At 41.1% G+C, this 21,139-nt stretch overlaps 1 protein-coding gene across 7 annotated transcripts in view; it reads right to left on the bottom strand.

Annotated features, from left to right (window-relative positions):
- The window catches only part of grin1a (glutamate receptor, ionotropic, N-methyl D-aspartate 1a), a 179,563-nt gene that overhangs the window by 23,326 nt on the left and 135,098 nt on the right, over positions 1-21,139 (bottom strand). For 4 of the 7 annotated variants that reach the window (XM_061980878.2, XM_061980881.2, XM_061980882.2 and 1 more), the window contains 2 exons: positions 11,569-11,595; positions 855-965 (listed from right to left, as the gene is read on the bottom strand). The exons of the other annotated variants lie outside the window; for them this stretch is intronic. In XM_061980878.2, coding sequence (XP_061836862.2) covers positions 855-965; positions 11,569-11,595 — 138 coding nt within the window. The remainder of the gene's footprint in view (positions 1-854; positions 966-11,568; positions 11,596-21,139) is intronic. 7 annotated transcript variants of the gene reach the window in all.

The raw sequence follows: 21,139 nt of genomic DNA, 5'->3' as shown, positions 1-21,139 counted from the left end.
TAATATAATAACATAATTTCATGATTAATATTTATAAATTAAGATTAAATTAAGAAAAAAACATTGTATTTTTCACTAAAGAAGGGTTCGGTGAATGCGTATATGAAACTAGTGGGGTTCGGTACCTCCAACAAGGTTAAGAACCACTGCACTAGAACCTCAATTTACGGAGCACAGATCGTATAAAAACATACGATCCTGAAACATCCTGAAAGACGCACAAATTAACAAAACATCACAAAGCAAAAAGTGTTAATCGCGGTCCGTGAGCGTGATCCTGAAATAGACTGATGGATCAACAAACAAGTTTTCTTCTTAGTTGTCCGTCACACCTTGGAAATTGGATTTAAAAAAAAGACAGAACATCTGCACATGCTTTCCAAACAAACAAAAAAATATACACACACAAGTGCAGGTGCAAAGAAAAAAGGTGGCCAGAACACTGAAACACACACACACACACCACGACACCTTCAAGAACCAAACAATCGCCAAACCAGCAGCCCAAGACAAAAGTCCTTAAAATCGGCGTCAACACCATCTAAAACCTCCTCTCCTCCGTCTGACTCCAGCTCCCGGTCTGACCTGACCTGCACTGATGCCCTTCCTCTACGGATGCTTTGATGGATGATCGATGGTGAACTGACAGACGCGTGACAGGAGGCCGGCTGAGCCCCGTGGACATGGATGAGTGGCGCATGGACGCCCTCGTGGGCGGAAATATGGAGATGAGGGCAGAGAGAGGACAGAAAGAAAGAGAAGGGGGCAGAGAGAGAGAGAGAGAGAGAGAAGCGACAGAGGAGGACGAGGAGAAGGAGTAAACAAGGGAAGATGTCGCTTCTGGGTCTCCTTACCGTGTCTTTGGAGGACCTACGCCTCTTGATGCTGGAAGCCAGGGTGGTACTGATGGACCTAAAAGAGGCTTTCTTTTGGGGGTCGGGCTCTGCTCTACCACTTTTCCTATCCTAAAATGAATATGTGGAAACATTATTGGCGTTCTACATGGCCGAGGGGGGGGCGATGACTTTGCTTCTCCTCCTCCCAACTCGCCACATGAATTATCCTCTTATGCTCTAAGTAGATGGGGGGGGCGGAGTGTGAAAAGAAGGCGAGCGGAGAAGGTTTCGCCGCATGATATGAGGGGATAGTCGTCTAAATTTGATGCCGGCATTTGGGCTCCAAAAAAAATGCATTAGGATGAGTGATGGGTCGTAAAGATGTCAGTGGACGCGTACATTCCCTTCATTCTATTTACAATTCTGAAACGCAACTCAAAAAATGTCATTAGGGCCGTTTTTTTCGGCAGTAAACCACAAATTTTTGCACATTTTTTTTTGCGTTTATATGGTGAAATTTGCGGACGATACCGTGCTCCTAAGCCTTCTACACAAGGACACGGACCCCTCTGTGTACCAAGACGAGATAGACCTATTTATTAGGTGGTGTGACACTAACCATCTTATTTTAAATGTGACCAAGACACAGGAAATGGTTTTGGATCCGAGGAAAGTGACTGACCATGAGCCAGTGGTCATCAAAAATCAGGAAATCACCCAGGTATCCTCATATAAATATTTAGGGGTTCATATTGATAATCTTCTCTGCTGGAAGACACATATTGACAAACTGTACAATAGACTGCAACAGAGGCTATATTTTTTGCGAAGATTAAGATTGTACGGCGTAAGCAGCCACATCATGATGATTTTCTACCGTGCCATTGTAGAGAGCATCATTAGATACGGGATCACCTCATGGTTTGGCAACCTAACCGTTAAGCTAAAAAGCAAACTGGCCGGCATGCATAAAACGGCAATGAAAATCGTAGGGAGGAAAGAATATGAGCCTATACAGAGCATCTATGAGCAGGCAGTTAGGAAAAAAGCTAAGAAAAGTATTTCCAACTCACAACACCCACTCTTTCCTGAATATGGAACCCTGCCATCAGGGAGAAGACTCCGGGTCCCACTATGCAAATCTAACCGCCTTAAATTATCATTTGTTCCAGCCTCCATTAAGCTGACCAACAATGTGCAATAGAATTTTAATACATAGGTTAGCACTTTTTTAGCACATAGCACTTTAGAACTAAGCACTTTAGCACACAGCACTTTATCCATGAGCTCTAGTGCAATGCACATTGGTACTTTATCTTCATCTCCATACTGTAGATTTTATGCCTACATCAAAGTGCCACCTATGTCTATCAAGCTCCATGTTCTGATGTTTAAATGTTAGTTGTATGGTTGTGGTTGTGTCTGTGCTTGTGTTTTTTGTTCTGTTGTTTTTGGGTATGTTAAGAAAGCAATGATGCACTGTGCCCAAGACAAATTTCCCCGCGGGGACAATAAAGTTGAACCTTGACCTTGACCTTGTTTATCTGGAAAATCAGTGACAATGAATTTCCCCAAGGGGACCAATAAATACTAAATTAATTCAATTAAATTAAAAATTAAAATCCATAATAGCAAAACAGCACAGAATCCAATTTTATGGCAATATTTGAATGAAAATCAACCCTTTTTTTTTGTTTGTTTTAAAATCCATCCATCCATCCATTTTCTACCGCTTGTCCCTTTTGGGGTCGCGGGGGGGGGGGGTGCTGGAGCCTATCTCAGCTGCATCCGGGCGGAAGGCGGGGTACACCCTGGACAAGTCGCCACCTCATCGCAGGGCCAACACAGATATTTATATGGTAGTTTTGAGGTGGCGACTTGTCCAGGGTGTACCCCGCCTTCCGCGCGAATGCGACCTCAAAAGGGACAAGCGGTAGAAAATGGATGGATGGATGGATTTTAAAACAAACAAAAAAGGGGTTGATTTTCATTCAAATATTGCCATAAAATTGGATTTTGTGCTGTTTTGCTTTTATGGATTTACATTTTTTCCAGATAAACGCAAAAAAAAAATGTGCAAAAATTTTTGGTTGCCTGTGTGATGACAAATTGAACCGGAAGCAGTATTTTAGCCTTTCCTTTGCGTTTAGCATGTTTTTAGCATAACGGGAACATCTTTCTTCAGCAGGAGTCTACGGAGCCCCTAAAGGGACATGGGGGAATTTTTTTTTTACATAATTTTTTTAATTTTTAATTTTTTTTAGATATGTATCTCGTGCGCATGAGAAACTTTTTAAAAAGTTATAAAAAACAATTTTTTTTTAAATTATAATTTTATTTTATTTTATTTTTTTTTTTTAGACATGTATCTCATGCACACAAGGATACATGTCTAAAAAAAAAATAGATAAAAAATAAAATTATAATTTTTTATTTTTTTACCCCCATGTCCCTTTAGGGGCTCTGTAAGAGTCTTATATAATAATAATAATAATTATACATTTTATTTGGTATAGCGCTTTTCAGAGTACTCAAAGACACTTTACAGGATAAAAAAATTAAAATATAAAACAGTTCAAAGTAATAATATAAAAAAATTATTACTTTGAAGTATTATTACTTTTTTAAATTTTTTCCAGATAAACGCAAAAAAAAAATGTGCAAAAATTTGTGGTTGCCTGTGTGATGACAAATTGAACAGGAAGCAGTATTTTAGCCTTTCCTTTGCGTTTAGCATGTTTTTAGCATAACGGGAACATCTTTGTTCAGGAGTCTACGGAGCCCCTAAAGGGTCATGGGGGAATTTTTTTTTTTACATAATTTTTTAAATTTTTAATCTTTTTTAGATATGTATCTCGTGCACATGAGAAACTTTTTACAAAGTTATTAAACATTTTTTTTTTTAAATTATAATTTTTATTTATTTTTTAAATTTGTTTTAGACATGTATCTCGTGCGCACGATATACATGTCTAAAAAAAAAATAGATAAAAAATAAAATTAACATTCCCCCCCCCATGTCCCTTTAGGGGCTCCGTAGGAGTCTTATATAATAATAATATAGATAATAATAATAATAATACATTTTATTTGGTATAGCGCTTTTCAGAGTACTCAAAGACACTTTACAGGATAAAAAAAATAATATATAAAACAGTTCAAAGTAATAATATAAAAAAATTATTACTTTGAAGTATTATTACTTTTACTATATATGCCATTGTGGCTTGTGCAGCCCTTTGAGACACTCGTGATTTAGGGCTATATAAGCAAACATTGATTGATTGATATAAAAAAAAAGTGTCATTAAATAGTTGTCCAACTTTTGTTTCAGAAATGAAAATAGAAAAAAATGGTCTGAAACTTTCTTTTTTTTTTAGGACTCCTGCTGAACAAAGATGTTACCGTTGTGCTAAAAAAAAAAGAAAACACGCTAAACGCAAAGGAAAGGCTAAAATACTGCTTCCGGTTCAATTTGTCATCACACAGATAAACACGCATTTTTGCAAAAATTGTTTTCGATTTTTGTGGTTATCTGTAAAAATCCATCCCATCCATCCATCCATCTTCTTCCGCTTATCCGAGGTCGGGTCGCGGGGGCAGCAGCCTAAGCAGGGAAGCCCAGACTTCCCTCTCCCTAGCCACTTCGTCCAGCTCCTCCCGGGGGATCCCGAGGCGTTCCCAGGCCAGCCGGGAGACATAGTCTTCCCAGCGTGTCCTGGGTCTTCCCCGTGGCCTCCTACCGGTCGGACGTGCCCTAAACACCTCCCTAGGGAGGCGCTCAGATGGCATCCTGACCAGATGCCCGGACCACCTCATCTGGCTCCTCTCGATGTGGAGGAGCAGCGGCTTTACTTTGAGCTCCCCGCGGATGACAGAGCTTCTCTAAGGGAGAGCCCCGCCACCCGGCGGAGGAAACTCATTTCAGCCGCTTGTACCCGTGATCTTGTCCTTTCGGTCATAACCCAAAGCTCGTGACCATAGGTGAGGATGGGAACGTAGATCGACCGGTAAATTGAGAGCTTTGCCTTCCGGCTTAGCTCCTTCTTCACCACAACGGATCGATACAGCGTCCGCATTACTGAAGACGCCGCACCGATCCGCCCGTCGATCTCACGATTCACTCTTCCCTCACTCGTGAACAAGACTCCGAGGTACTTGAACTCCTCCACTTAGGGCAAGATCTCCTCCCCAACCCGGAGATGGCACTCCACCCTTTTCCGGGCGAGAACCATGGACTCGGACTTGGAGGTGCTGATTCTCATCCCAGTCGCTTCACACTCAGCTGCGAACCGATCCAGTGAGAGCTGAAGATCCTGGCCAGATGAAGCCATTAGGACCACATCATCTGCAAAAAGCAGAGACCTAATCCTGCAGCCACCAAACCGGATCCCCTCAACGCCTTGACTGCGCCTAGAAATTCTGTCCATAAAAGTTATGAACAGAATGGGTGACAAAGGGCAGCCTTGGCGGAGTCCAACCCTCACCGGAAACGTGTCCGACTTACTGCCGGCAATGCGGACCAAGCTCTTACACTGATCATACAGGGAGCGGACCGCCACCATCAGACAGTCCGAAACCCCATACTCTCTGAGCACTCCCCACAGGACTTCCCGAGGGACACGGTCGAATGCCTTCTCCAAGTCCACAAAGCACATGTAGACTGGTTGGGCAAACTCCCATGCACCCTCAAGGACCCTGCCGAGAGTATAGAGCTGGTCCACAGTTCCACGACCAGGACGAAAACCACACTGTTCCTCCTGAATCCGAGGTTCGACTATCCGGCGTAGCCTCCTCTCCAGTACACCTGAACAGACCTTACCGGGAAGGCTGAGGAGTGTGATCCCACGATAGTTGGAACACACCCTCCGGTTCCCCTTCTTAAAGAGAGGAACCACCACCCCGGTCTGCCAATCCAGAGGTACTGCCCCCGATGTCCACGCGATGTTGCAGAGTCTTGTCAACCAAGACAGCCCCACAACATCCAGAGCCTTAAGGAACTCCAGGCGGATCTCATCCACCCCCGGGGCCTTGCCACCGAGGAGCTTTTTAACTACCTCGGCAACCTCAGCCCCAGAAATAGGAGAGCCCACCACAGATTCCCCAGACCCTGCTTCCTCATAGGAAGACGTGCTGGTAGGATTGAGGAGGTCTTCGAAGTATTCCCTCCACCGATCCACAACATCCGCAGTCGAGGTCAGCAGAACACCATCCTCGCCATACACGGTGTTGATAGTGCACTGCTTCCCCTTCCTGAGGCGGCGGATGGTGGTCCAGAATCGCTTCGAAGCCGTCCGGAAGTCGTTTTCCATGGCTTCCCCGAACTCCTCCCATGTCCGAGTTTTTGCCTCCGCGACCGCTGAAGCCACACATCGCTTGGCCTGTCGGTACCTGTCTGCTGCCTCCGGAGTCCCATGAGCCAAAAGAGCTCGATAGGACTCCTTCTTCAGCTTGACGGCATCCCTTACCGCTGGTGTCCACCAGCGGGTTCTAGGATTACCGCCACGACAGGCACCAACTACCTTGCGGCCACAGCTCCAATCGGCCGCCTCGACAATAGAGGCACGGAACATCGTCCACTCTGACTCAATGTCCAGTGCCTTCAAGTCATCCAAGACAAGTAATTTTAGGACTCCTGCTGAACAAAGATGTTAGCGTTGTGCTAAAAACAAACAAACACACTAAACGCAAAGGAAAGGCTAAAATACTGCTTCCGGTTCAATTTGTCATCACACAGATAAACACGCATTTTTGCACTTTTTTTCCCCGATTTTTGTGGTTATCTGTAAAAATAAAACTCCTTAAAAGGAATACAGCACAACATCCAATTTTCTGGCAATATTTTAATGAAAATCAACCCTTTTTTTTGTTTGTTTTAAAATCCATCCATCCATCCATTTTCTACCGCTTGTCCCTTTTGGGGTCGCGGGGGGTGCTGGAGCCTCTCTCAGCTGCATCCGGGCAGAAGGCGGGGTACACCCTGGACAAGTCGCCACCTCATCGCAGGGCCAACACAGATATTTATATGTTAGTTTTGAGGTGGCGACTTGTCCAGGGTGTACCCCGCCTTCCGCGCGAATGCAGCTGAGATAGGCTCCAGCATCCCCCCCCCGCGACCTCAAAAGGGACAAGCGGTAGACAATGGATGGATGGATGGGTTTTAAAACAAACAAAAAAGGTGTTGATTTGCATTCAAATATTGCCATAAAATTGGATTTGTGCTGTTTTGCTTTTATGGATTTACATTTTTTTCCAGATAAACGCAAAAAAAAAATGTGCAAAAATGTGTGGTTGCCTGTGTGATGACAAATTGAACCGGAAGCAGTATTTAAGCCTTTCCTTTGCGTTTAGCATGTTTTTAGCAAAACAGGAACATCTTTGTTCAGCAGGAGTCTACGGAGCCCCTAAAGGGACATGGGGGAATTTTTTTTTTTACATTAATTTTATTTTATTTATTTATTTTTTTTTAGATATGTATCTCGTGCGCATGAGAAACTTTTTATAAAGTTATAAAAAAAATTTTTTTTTTATTATAATTTTTATTTATTTTTTTTAAAAATTTTTTAAGACATGTAACTCGTGCACACGAGAAACTTTCTTGTGCGCACGATATACATGTTTTAAAAAAAAAAAGATAAAAAATAAAAAATATATTTTTTTTTTTCCCCCCATGTACCTTTAGGGGCTCCATAGGAGTCTCATATAATAATAATAATAATAATAATAATAATAATAATAATAATAATAATAATACATTTTATTTGGTATAGCGCTTTTCAGAGTACTCAAAGACACTTTACAGGATAAAAAAATTGAAATATAAAACAGTTCAAAGTAATAATATTAAAAAAATATTACTTTGAAGTATTATTACTTTTACTATATATGCCGTTGTGGCTTGTGCAGCCCTTTGAGACACTGGTGATTTAGGGCTATATAAGCAAACATTGATTGATTGATATAAAAAAAAGTGTCATTAAATAGTTGTCCAACTTTTGTTTCAGAAATGAAAATAGAAAAAAATGGTCTGAAACTTTTTTTTTTTTTTAGGACTCCTGCTGAACAAAGATGTTAGCGTTGTGCTAAAAAAAAGAAAACACGCTAAACGCAAAGGAAAGGCTAAAATACTGCTTCCGGCTCAATTTTTCATCACACAGATAAACACGCATTTTGCACTTTTTTTCCCCGATTTTTGTGGTTATCTGTAAAAATAAAACTCCATAAAAGGAAAACAGCACAACAGCCATGTTGGAGGGGGGGGGGCGTGGCCTGCGGACCTGCAACGAAGCGGGGTGTGCCAGGACCGGCTTCGAGATTAGCGACAGGTGCGTAGATGTCCCACCTGGGTCTGATTATCTAATCACCTGTCGCTCTTTTAAAAAGGCAGCGGCCGAAGAGGAGAGGGAAGTTGGAGAGCGAGCGAGAGCGAGACTGACTCAGAGACCATGGCTGAAAAACACAAAAAGAGACTCATTTTGAAAAATAAATCATTGTTCAGAACCATGAACGCAGCTGTCATGTCAGTGATTGGTGGTTCGAGGAACCCGGAGAAGAGAGTCTGCCACAATTCAATTTTATGGCAATATTTTAATGAAAATCAAGCCCTTTTTTTAGTGATGGGTTGATGAGGCGTCATGAAGCGTTTCGACACATTGCAAAACTGTATTGATACTGTGTCGATACTGTGTCACTAAATACTGACATCTGCTGGACATTAAAAATCCCTACAGGCAACCTATGGACCGACTCAACTGACACTGATTTGATGCCCTAGTACAGGGGTCACCAACCTTTTTGAAACCAAAAACTACTTCTTGGGTACTGATTAATGCGAAGGGCTACCAGTTTGATACACACTTAAATAAATAAATATATTGTCATTTGTAAGTGTGATTTAAACAAGAATAGCTAAATAAATACATTTATATATATAAAAAAATGGGTATTTCTGTCTGTCATTCCGTCGTACATTTTTTTTTCCTTTTACGGAAGGTTTTTTGTAGAGAATAAATGATGAAAAAAACACTTAATTGAACGGTTTAAAAGAGGAGAAAACAAGAAAAAATTTAAAATAAAATTTTGAAACATAGTTTATCTTCAATTTCGACTCTTTATAATTCAAAATTCAACCGACAAAAAGAAAAGAAAAACTAGCTTATTTGAATCTTTTTGAAAAAAAATAAAAAAAATAATTTATGGAACATCATTAGTCATTTTTCCTGATTAAGATACATTTTAGAATTTTGATGACATGTTTTAAATTGGTTAAAATCCAATCTGCACTTTGTTAGAATATTTAACAAATTGGACCAAGCTATATTTCTAACAAAGACAAATTAGTATTTCTTCTAGATTTTCCAGAACAAAAATTTGAAAAGAAATTCAAAATACTTTGAAATAAGATTTAAATTTGATTCTACAGATTTTCTAGATTTGCCAGAATATTTTTTTTTAAATTTTAATCATAGTAAGTTTGAAGAAATATTTCACAAATATTCTTCGTCGAAAAAACAGAAGCTAAAATATTTATTATTCTTTACAATAAAAAATAAATAAATTTACTTGAACATTGATTTAAATTGTCAGGAAAGAAGAGGAAGAAATTTAAAAGGTAAAAAGGTATATTTGTTTAAAAATCCTAAAATCATTTTTAAGGTTGTATTTTTTTCTCTAAAATTGTATTTCTAAAAGTAATAAGAAGCAAAGTAAAAAAATAAATGAATTTATTTAAACAAGTGAAGACCCATCCATCCATCCATTTTCTACCGCTTATTCCAAGTGAAGACCAAGTCTTTAAAATATTTTCTTGGATTTTCAAATTCTATTTGAGTTTTGTCTCTTTTAGAATTAAAAATGTCGAGCAAAGCGAGACCAGCTTGCTAGTAAATAAATAAAATTTAAAAAATAGAGGCAGCTCACTGGTAAGTGCTGCTCTTTGAGCTATTTTTAGAACAGGCGAGCGGGCGATTGATCTGGTCCTTACGGGCTACCTGGTGACCGCGGGCACCGCGTTGGTGACCCCTGCCCTAGTATATACAATAATATAAACCAAGTCATTGTATTTCATTTATGATTATTTCATATCTTCATTTAACTAAATATATATTTGTATCTTTTTTAGATACAGTCAATAAATAATGTGAACATGTATTATAACATGGAAATCTAAGAGAACGTGTTGTGGATGATTGTGGACTGGGAATTTTTTTAATATTATTTTTTTACACATTTTTATAAAAAAAAAAAAAAAAAGTTTTTCCGACGTATTACATTTTAGACGATTTCTCTTCTTAGTTATTATTTCTCCGGCTGTAGAAAAGACACGCTCACAGGCAGGGCCGGCCCGTGGCATAGGCCGTATAGGCAAATGCTAAGGGCGCCGTCCATCAGGGGGCGCCACGCCAGTGCCACAAATGTTGGAGAAAAAAAAAAAAAAAAAAAAAAGTTGGTACTATTATTTCTAAATACAAAAAAATAATCCCACGTTAATTAAAATGCAAAGTAAAGCCTATTTAATAGAAATATTATTTGTTACAACATTACGCCCCTCCCCCCCGCACGGTGCGCCCCTCCCTTCCCGTATCATGACTCTTTTTGGACGTCACCACATCAAAAAATCAACACAAGATGTCAAAACGGCCAAAACTGTCAGGTGCCCAGGGAAGAAAAAAGAGAAAAGAAGAGGAGGAGAAACGAGAAAAAGACAAGAGGTAGCAGGTAGGTAACGTTAGCCTACATGAAATTATTTGTCTGTTACAGAATGTGATAGTAACCTGGCTTTTTAGCATTAAGCTAATGTTACATGATTCGGCAATTGCTAATCAATAAATAGCTAGTTCTGTTTTAACGTCGGGTTAATTTTGTGGAGGGGGCTAAATTGTTATGGAAAATAATAATGTAACGTTAGGTAATTACAGTACTCCCACCTTACATTCCTCAGGGACATTTGTATTAGATCTTTTAAGCAGGTGTTTTTTGTTTACATTGTTATTGCCTTCTGGTTAGCTAATGTTTGCCCTGCAGGTAATAGTCACTTTTCCACCCCTTTATATATTAGGTATAGTTGTAAGTAAAAAAAAAAAAAAGGTCAAAGACAAAGCTATTCGGGTTCTTGTGAGTATATACACTTCACTGCCGATGTGGGGGAAGGGGGGGCGCCACCTAAAATCTTGCCTAGGGCGCCAGATTGGTTACAGGGTACAGAGGAGGCGTCAGTGCGACACAGTTCGCGTATCGGTCACGTGACCAAAAACAGCTCATGATCGGTCACGTGACTTTCTAAAAGCGGTACGCGCACCGACACAGGGTTTCGCTCTATGAGCTCGACGCATGCGCCGATGCATCGGTGTTGCCGGACCCATCACTACCCTTTTTTTGTTTGTTTTAAAATCTGCCATATATAACAAAAATCGAAAAAAACGGCCCTAATTTTATTTTTTGATTTGCGTTTCAGAATTGGAAAAAAAGAATGAAGGGAAGGTACACGATGTGATACCATGTTTCACCTTAATGCAACCATCTCAAATATGCAAACTACTGCCTGGCAGCTCCAATTGCTTCTCATGGACAACAATGCTCAACATAAACAACGGCTAATTCATCTACATGCATGCATCTTATTGCTAAGCATTTTTAACCGTATCCTTACAAGACCAATTACTATACTCTCAGCTCAACAATCGGGTGTTGGTGTACATAAGTAAAAAAAAAACTCATATCAAGGTATTCTTACATCCTGAGTCTCTAGAGAGGAAGAGGGCTGCATAGGGGGAAGAAAAGAAAAGTAAAATAAATGTCCATCCACCATCCTTTTTGCTTAAGAATATATCTTATGCATGAGCCAAAGGGATCAGTCAAAGGGTGATATCTAAAAATGAATAAATAAATAGACGCTAGCAAAGCAAACATCAACATTCAAAAGCCAGGCAGGTATATATAAAAATAAAATAAAAAAAAAGTCAGGCTGCACTATCAAAAAGGGACATTTAGACAGCCCATTTAGAGTCATTATACCTTTTGAAAAGGTATAATGGAAATTCACCCCACACATAAGGGATGAGATGGAATGAAATGCTTGATCGTAGGGATGTGCTGATCAATCGGCCACCGGTCAGTATCGGACGGAAAAGTATGTTAAAGTTAAAGTTAAAGTACCAATGATTGTCACACACACACTAGGTGTGGCGAAATTATTCTCTGCATTTGACCCATCACCCTTGATCACACCCTGGGAGGTGAGGGGAGCAGTGGGCAGCAGCGGTGGCCGCGCCCGGGAATCATTTTTGGTGATTTAACCCCCAATTCCAACCCTTGATGCTGAGTGCCAAGCAGGGAGGTAATGGGTCCCATTTTTATAGTCTTTGGTATGACTCGGCCTTGGGTTTGAACTCACAACCTACCGATCTCAGGGCGGACACTCTAACCACTAGGCGTGATCGCCATTGCCGATTTATGCCGATCACAAACGCCGATCCCCTCGATGGCGAGATACCGGTCGATGGCGGAGGGTGTGCCAGTCCATCGCCAAAAAATGAGCGATCATCAATCTTCACCAAGACGTCGGTATCGTCACTTGATTGACATTCGCGGCACCCAAAAGTCTTGTGAGATGTAGCCGGCTGCTGCCAGATCATTATTGAGAAAAAACGACCGACATTAAGGCGAGAAACACTTTTTTTTATTTCGACAGACTCTCGCGCCGAAACCTGCGGTCAAAACTCTAAAGACCGACTGCACAGTTCCTGTCTTCACAATAAAAGCGCCGCTTCATGCTGCCTGCGCTAACAAAGTACCGTATTTTCCGCACTATTAGCCGCACCTAAAAACCACAAATTTACTCAAAAGCTGACAGTGCGGCTTATGACCCGGTGCGCTTTATATATGGATTAATATTAAGATTCGTTTTCATAAAGTTTCGGTCTCGCAACTACGGTAAACAGCCGCCATCTTTTTTCCCCGTAGAAGAGGAAGCGCTTCTTCTTCTACGGTAAGCAACCGCCAAGGTAAGCACCCGCACCCATAGAAGAGGAAGCGCTTCTTCTTCTACTGTAAGCAACCACCCGCCCGCGTAGAAGAAGAAAAAGCGCGCGGATATTACGTTTCATTTCCTTTGTGTGTTTACATCTGTAAAGACCACAAAATGGCTCCTACTAAGCGACAGGTTTCCGGTTCATGAAAAGACGCAATCTCTCCATCCGCACACGGACTACTATTTCACAGCAACTGCCTAAAGACTTTCAAGAAAAGCTGGCTACTTTCCGTGCATATTGTAAAAACAAGATAGCTGAAAAAAAGATCCGGCCAGAGAACATTATCAACATGGACGAGGTTCCACTGACTTTTGATATTCCTGTGAACCGCACTGTGGATACAACGGGAGCACGTACGGTGAATATTCGCACCACAGGGAATGAGAAGTCATCCTTCACTGTGGTTCTAGCTTGCCATGCTAATGGCCAGAAACTTCCACCCATGGTGATATTCAAAAGGAAGACCTTGCCAAAAGAGACCTTTCCAGCCGGCGTCATCATAAAAGCTAACTCGAAGGGATGGATGGATGAAGAAATAAAGTTTCGGTCTCGCAACTACGGTAAACAGCCGCCATCTTTTTTCCCCGTAGAAGAGGAAGCGCTTCTTCTTCTACGGTAAGCAACCGCCAAGGTAAGCACCCGCCCCCGTAGAAGAGGAAGCGCTTCTTCTTCTACGGTAAGCAACCACCCGCCCCCGTAGAAGAAGAAGCGCGCGGGCATTACGTTTAATTTCCTTTGTGTGTTCCATGTTGATATACGACTCCATGCGCGCCCACATCACAGATGGTGTCAAAAAACAAGTGAAGCACACAAATACAACACTCGCCGTCATTCCGGGTGGATTAACCAAAGAACTCCAACCGCTCGATGTTGGTGTCAACAAGGCATTTAAAGCACGACTGCGAACGGCGTGGGAACAATGGATGACCGAAGGCGAACACACCTTCACTAAGACAGGGAGACAGCGCCGGACGACATACGCCAACATCTGCCAGTGGATCGTAAATGCCTGGGCGGATATTTCGGTCACAACTGTGGTCCGAGCTTTCGGACGAAGGCAATGACTTCGACGAGACGGAGCCGGAGCCATTTTGGATCCCGTATTCGCCCAACTTTTTAATTCGGACACCGAAGGAGAAGAATTCGAGGGATTTATGAATGAAGAATAACTTCAGAAAGTGAGCGTTATGTTTATTTTGTGTGTTGTGACATTAACGTTCGAGCAACATTAAGTTATTGATGCTTATTGATTGCACATTTGCACATTACCGTACATTTTGGGAGTGAACAGAGTTGTTAGAACGCTGGTTTTTAATATATTATTAAAGTTTGACTGACCTATCTGACTGTTTTTTTGACATTCCCTTTAGCGCAGTTAGATGCGGCTTATAACACGGGGCGGCTTATAGGTGGACAAAGTTTTGAAATATGCCGTTCATTGAAGGCGCGGCTTATAACCCAGGGCGACTTATGGTGCGGAAAATACGGTAAGAGTCTCGGAAAGCTGGCGCGCACAAGCTAGCAAGCTACGGAGTTTTCCCGCCGATGTATTTCTTGTAAAGTGCATAAAAAGGAGTGTGGAAGCTGGACAAATAAGATGGCAAAAAGCAAACACTTTCATGTGGTATTGGACAGAAAGGAGGCCCCCCATAGGGACAAGTCATGCGCTGTCATGCCCGTTAAAAAAAAGGGGAGCAGGGACCGGTACTTTTTAGCGGCGGTATAGTACCGAATATGATTCATTAGTATCGCATACCTGCCAACTTTTGAAATCAGAAAAACCTAGTAGCCAGGGTCCAAGGGCCGCAGGCCCCGGTAGGTCCAGGACAAAGTCCTGGTGGGGGGTTCCTTCGCCCCCCCCCGACGCAAAATGATTATTAGCATTCAGACAGGTTAAAATGTTGCTAAAACCATCACTTTTCTATCAGTCACAGTGACTTTTCAAAACAAAAATATTACAGCAAAAATCATATGGGTTGATTGACATGTTTATTCTGTAAGCTAACTTCAATAGTTTGAAATTATTTTGACAGTTAATGCCAGTTATCCTGTCAACCTTTCACAAGACTTCAATTTGTTAATTGAAAGTATAAACACTTTTTACAGTAAACAAATGGTAAAACAGTACTAAACAATTCCATTAAAAAAAAAATTGGTGTCATTATTAACTTTCTGTCCAAGCTTGTATAATCTACTGCCTTGTTCAATTGTAAACAATATTCTGTGCCTAAAATTCCCATTTCTATCACAATTATCGTACTGTAAACATGGTAAGCTAACTTCATTAAAATTAATAGTCCTGTCAATAGCATGGAATTACAATTCAAATGTAGTTTTTTTTGTAAGCCTTTCAAAAGAATTCAAAATATGAAAAATTCATGAAAATTAATTGAAGCCATCAGACACTTGAAAAGTGGCACATCACATCTCTAATGTAATCATTTGAACTTTTCAACAGAAATAGCACTGCAAAAATATTAAGGATATACTTCTGTATTTTGGTAGTTATGCTGTCAACATTTAACAAGATTTCTTCAACTTGGACTTGAAAGCATAAATAGTATAAACACTTTTAACAGTATGTCGTGCTGTGAAATACAGCCGACAGGATTGCGCACCAAACACGAAGCAAGGCCAAAGTGCATGCATGGTGCAGGAGAACAAAGGACTTCTTTCATTTAAGGTTTGTGATAAACCATCAAACTCATTCGTTAAAAGGACTCTATAGTAATATAAAGCGAATTTTTCTGGACATTATCATGCAAGAAAAGTTTATTTTTGGGACCGCGATCACCGCGTAATGATTTTTAAAGGTTGCATTACAAACATTTAACTGTCCCATGTGATCAGCCAGTGCGATTGGAAATCCATGCTCAATTATTGCCTCCGTAAATAAAACTTCGGCATTTATCACATCCAAAAGAATCTGTTTGGGCGACGAACAACGTTGAAAGTTTTCCACTTGTATCGCTAGCAACGGCATTAGACTTGTGTTTTTTTGTCCCGACGTGGTCTTTTACATCGCTAATTCCTCCGTGTCCGATCGAAAAATCTTGTCTGCACAAGGTGCAATTCGCGTAATTTTCACCCTTTTTGGAACGGATATTTATTCCCGCATAGGCTTTTGAATATTCTTCACGGAATGACTGCAGTTTTCTTTTCGGTTTAAGACTCGTATGCGATTTTTCTCCGGCTGATTCCATGATCGTTCGCTCGTTTGGAAACAATGGGCAACAGGTGCCTCGTGCTTGGCAGCGGTGCTATAAATAACCTCGCGCATGGCATTCGGAATGGCTCGATAGGAAGTTACGGGAAGCAGTGTCGATTTTCATTGTTGTTACGCGATTTCGTGAATAAAACTTAAAAAAAAATTTTTTTTTTTAATTAATGAAAAACCGTATTTTTTATCACTGCAACCGTAACCCGGAATAGGTTGATGAAAACCGTACTAATTACGGGAAAACCGGAGTAGTTGGCAGGTATGGTATCGTACTAGTACCGGTATACCGTACAACCTAGTACAAACTCATGCATTCTCCCGACTCTGCTCCCTTGGACTGGAGTGTGACCTGCATGCTTTTCCCTTTGTTGTTTTGTAAAGTCTTGTACTCTTTCGCCCTTTTTGAATACCTCTCAGGGAACTCTGAAGGAACATTTACCCTTTTCGCGATTTGAACGATTCGTGCAGCCGAAAACAACGCAAGCGTAGGGCATTTTTTTCTTCGAGAAAGGCTAAATGGTGCTTCTCAAACAATTGTACGTAGTAAAAGAGAATTCCGTGTTGATATTGTCAATCTGTCATAAGCACTTACTATATATACAGGTAAAAGCCAGTAAATTAGAATATTTTGAAAAACTTGATTTATTTCAGTAATTGCATTCAAAAGGTGTAACTTGTACATTATATTTATTCATTGCACACAGACTGATGCATTCAAATGTTTATTTCATTTAATTTTGATGATTTGAAGTGGCAACAAATGAAAATCCAAAATTCCGTGTGTCACAAAATTAGAATATTACTTAAGGCTGATACAAAAAAGGGATTTTTAGAAATGTTGGCCAACTGAAAAGTATGAAAATGAAAAATATGAGCATGTACAATACTCAATACTTGGTTGGAGCTCCTTTTGCCTCAATTACTGCGTTAATGCGGCGTGGCATGGAGTCGATGAGTTTCTGGCACTGCTCAGGTGTTATGAGAGCCCAGGTTGCTCTGATAGTGGCCTTCAACTCTTCTGCGTTTTTGGGTCTGGCATTCTGCATCTTCCTTTTCACAATACCCCACAGATTTTCTATGGGGCTAAGGTCAGGGGAGTTGGCGGGCCAATTTAGAACAGAAATACCATGGTCCGTAAACCAGGCACGGGTAGATTTTGCGCTGTGTGCAGGCGCCAAGTCCTGTTGGAACTTGAAATCTCCATCTCCATAGAGCAGGTCAGCAGCAGGAAGCATGAAAGTGCTCTAAAACTTGCTGGTAGACGGCTGCGTTGACCCTGGATCTCAGGAAACAGAGTGGACCGACACCAGCAGATGACATGGCACCCCAAACCATCACTGATGGTGGAAACTTTACACTAGACTTCAGGCAACGTGGATCCTGTGCCTCTCTTGTCTTCCTCCATACTCTGGGACCTCGATTTCCAAAGGAAATGCAACATTTGCATGGTTGGGTGATGGTTTGGGGTGCCATGTCATCTGCTGGTGTCGGTCCACTCTGTTTCCTGAGATCCAGGGTCAACGCAGCCGTCTACCAGCAAGTTTTAGAGCACTTCATGCTTCCTGCTGCTGACCTGCTCTATGGAGATGGAGATTTCAAGTTCCAACAGGACTTGGCGCCTGCACACAGCGCAAAATCTACCCGTGCCTGGTTTACGGACCATGGTATTTCTGTTCTAAATTGGCCCGCCAACTCCCCTGGCCTTAGCCCCATAGAAAATCTGTGGGGTATTGTGAAAAGGAAGATGCAGAATGCCAGACCCAAAAACGCAGAAGAGTTGAAGGCCACTATCAGAGCAACCTGGGCTCTCATAACACCTGAGCAGTGCCAGAAACTCATCGACTCCATGCCACGCCGCATTAACGCAGTAATTGAGGCAAAAGGAGCTCCAACCAAGTATTGAGTATTGTACATGCTCATATTTTTCATTTACATACTTTTCAGTTGGCCAACATTTCTAAAAATCCCTTTTTTGTATTAGCCTTAAGTAATATTCTAATTTTGTGACACACGGAATTTTGGATTTTCATTTGTTGCCACTTCAAATCATCAAAATTAAATGAAATAAACATTTGAATGCATCAGTCTGTGTGCAATGAATAAATATAATGTACAAGTTACACCTTTTGAATGCAATTACTGAAATAAATCAAGTTTTTCAAAATATTCTAATTTACTGGCTTTTACCTGTACAGTCCTGGTCAAAAGTTGACATATTTTGTCATGGCTGTGTTGAGTTTCTAATCATTTCTACAACTCTTATTTTTTTTGTGATAGAGTGATTGGAGCACATACTTGTTGGTCACAAAAAAAACATTCATGAAGTTCGGTTCTCTGACATCACATGGACAAAGATAAGACCGTCTGGAGGAAAGTTCTGTGGTCAGATGGAACAAAAATGGAGCTGTTTGGCCACAATGCCCAGCAATATGTTTGGAGGAGAAAAGGTGAGGCCTTTAATCCCAGGAACAACATGCCTACCGTAAAGCATGGTGGTGGTAGTATTATGCTCTGGGCCTGTTTTGATGCCAATGGAACTGGTGCTTTACAGAGAGTAAATGGGACAATGAAAAAGGAGGATTACCTCCAAATTCTTCAGGACAAGCTAAAATCATCAGCCCGGAGGTTGGGTCTTGGGCGCGGCTGGGTGTTCCGACAGGACAATGACCCCTGGTGGTAAAGGAATGGCTAAATCAGGCTAGAATGAAGGTTTTAGAATGGCCTTCCCAAAGTCCTGACTTTAAACGTGTGGACAATGCTGAAGAAACAAGTGCATGTCAGAAAACCAACACATTTAGCTGAACTGCACCAATTTTGTCAAGAGGAGTGGTCAAAAATTCAAGCAGAAGCTTGTGGATGGCTACCAAAAGTGCCTTATTGCAGTGAAACTTGCCACAAACATTGCTGTATGTATACTTTTGACCCAGCACATTTGCTCACATTTTCAGTAGACCCATAATAAATTCATAAAAGAAGCAAACTTCATGAATGTTTTTTTGTGACCAACAAGTATGTGCTCCAATCACAAAAAAATAGAAATGATTGTAAACTCAAGACAGCCATGACATGATGTTCTTTACAAGTGTATGTACACTTTTATCCATGAATGTACATTTAAAAATGTACAGGTATTAAATGTGCTAAGTATTGGTATTTGCATTGGGCAATTTCACTCACTCACGGATGATCGGTATTGGAATCGGTGGCATAAAACCCTGATCGGAACATCCCTAGTTAATAATAATAATAATAATAATAATAATAATAATAATAATAAATAATACTGCAAATGTCAGCTAATGTGCAAAAAGGAAACTTTATCTTGGAAAGAAAGCATCACATGACCAAAAATAGAGATGGTAAGAGGGTGGGCCGTGTGGTGTGAATTTCATCATGCTAAAAACATTAAATGGATGAAAAGGTAACAAAACGGAGTAGAAGTAAACACAAAACAAACAGCAGGACAAATTCAAGTTAGCCCCGCTTAGGTCACATGACCACCCCCCCACCCCCTCCATATTTCTAAGGTCAGGTGTGCAACATCCGCCACGTTTCTCCTCTCACGCCCCTGATGGCACGTGACCAGGTGGGCGGCGGGTGCGGACGACAGAAGAAGAAGAAGAAGAAGAAGGCTGGCAGGAAGGGAGTGATTGGTGATTTTAATTAGGAATAACAAGACTCTCCTGTTGGAAGATGACAAGTTAGAGCATGGCGGAAAGTTGTGGAAAAAAAACATCCCAAAAACATTCCCTATTTTTTTTAAGTATTATTTTTGTAATCCTAAAGATGTCTGAGGCCTGATGAGCTGTGCACAGTCCTGACCGTGCATTACCGTGGGGACTCGCTTGTTTTATTTTTGAATGGAAACAGAAGCAGGTCACCATGGTGCTTCATCATCATTATCATCATCATCACCGCCAACATCACAGCGCGTTTCTTCCAACTCTTCTGTTATTATATTGGTGTGCTCGGATCAGAGACTGATGCCTTGCTTCACAGGGTGTGACGCGTGGGTCGGTCAAATAAATAAGGAATTACGGTTGAATCTGTAAAGTCGAATGACACGACTTCTAAGTTCCTTCCTTTAATGTTAGTATACTGTGGAGGATGCATGTATGTTTAAGAGTTCCTTCTTTTTACATAGCCATGTTTAGAGTACTTTAGTACTTTTCCTTTGTATATTCTACCAGTTTCTTTAGACATTTCAGATGCCTCTTCACCCTTGGAATGTGAACTACAACACCCACTCTTTCCTTATCAGTGTTGCGAGGGGGAGAGATGGGGGTTTTCTTTGTGTGCAAAGGAGTTGGCTTTTCCGTTTGAATGTCAGATCAACTAGAGTAGCCAATATGAATGTATTGGTTAAACTGATCTCCTAAAGCTTTAGGAAAACTTGAAAATATTCCAATTCTGTCTTGATGGTCGTTCTTACTCAGCATATATGTCATCAAAAGAACTTGGGATTGACCAGTAACTTAGATTCCCTGGGAGGAAGAACTGGTCCGACGCAACAATACATACCATATTTTCCGGACCATAGGGCGCACCGGATTATATAAGGCGCATTAAAGGAGTCATATTATTATTATTTTTTCTCAATGTTAAAGACTTCCTTGTGGTCTACATAACATGTAATGGTGGTTCTTTGCTCAAAATGTTGCATAGATGATGTTTTACACACCATCTTCAAGTCGCTTTCTGACAGTCGCTTTTGTGGGCGGGTCTTATTTACGTGGCTCGCCTTCGACGGCGTCTTCTTTGTTTTAGTGGTGTAGCGTGCAAGGACGGGAGTGGAAGAAGTGTCAAAAGATGGAGCTAACTGTTTCACCAAAATGATTCCCGGGCGCGGCCACCGCTGCTGCCCACTGCTCCCCTCACCTCCCAGGGGGTGATCAAGGGTGATGGGTCAAATGCAGAGAATAATCTCGCCACACCTAGTGTGTGTGTGACAATCATTGGTACTTTAACTTTTAACTTTAACTTTAATGACATTCAGACTTTACTTCAATCAATAGCGGAGCAGCATCTCCTCATCCGTGGCTCACTAGTGCAAC

Source organism: Nerophis lumbriciformis, linkage group LG20, assembly GCF_033978685.3.
Source record: "Nerophis lumbriciformis linkage group LG20, RoL_Nlum_v2.1, whole genome shotgun sequence".
Classification (NCBI taxonomy): domain Eukaryota; kingdom Metazoa; phylum Chordata; class Actinopteri; order Syngnathiformes; family Syngnathidae; genus Nerophis; species Nerophis lumbriciformis.
Note: the sequence above shows the minus strand (reverse complement) of the source record. Positions and strands in the feature narration are given on the sequence as shown.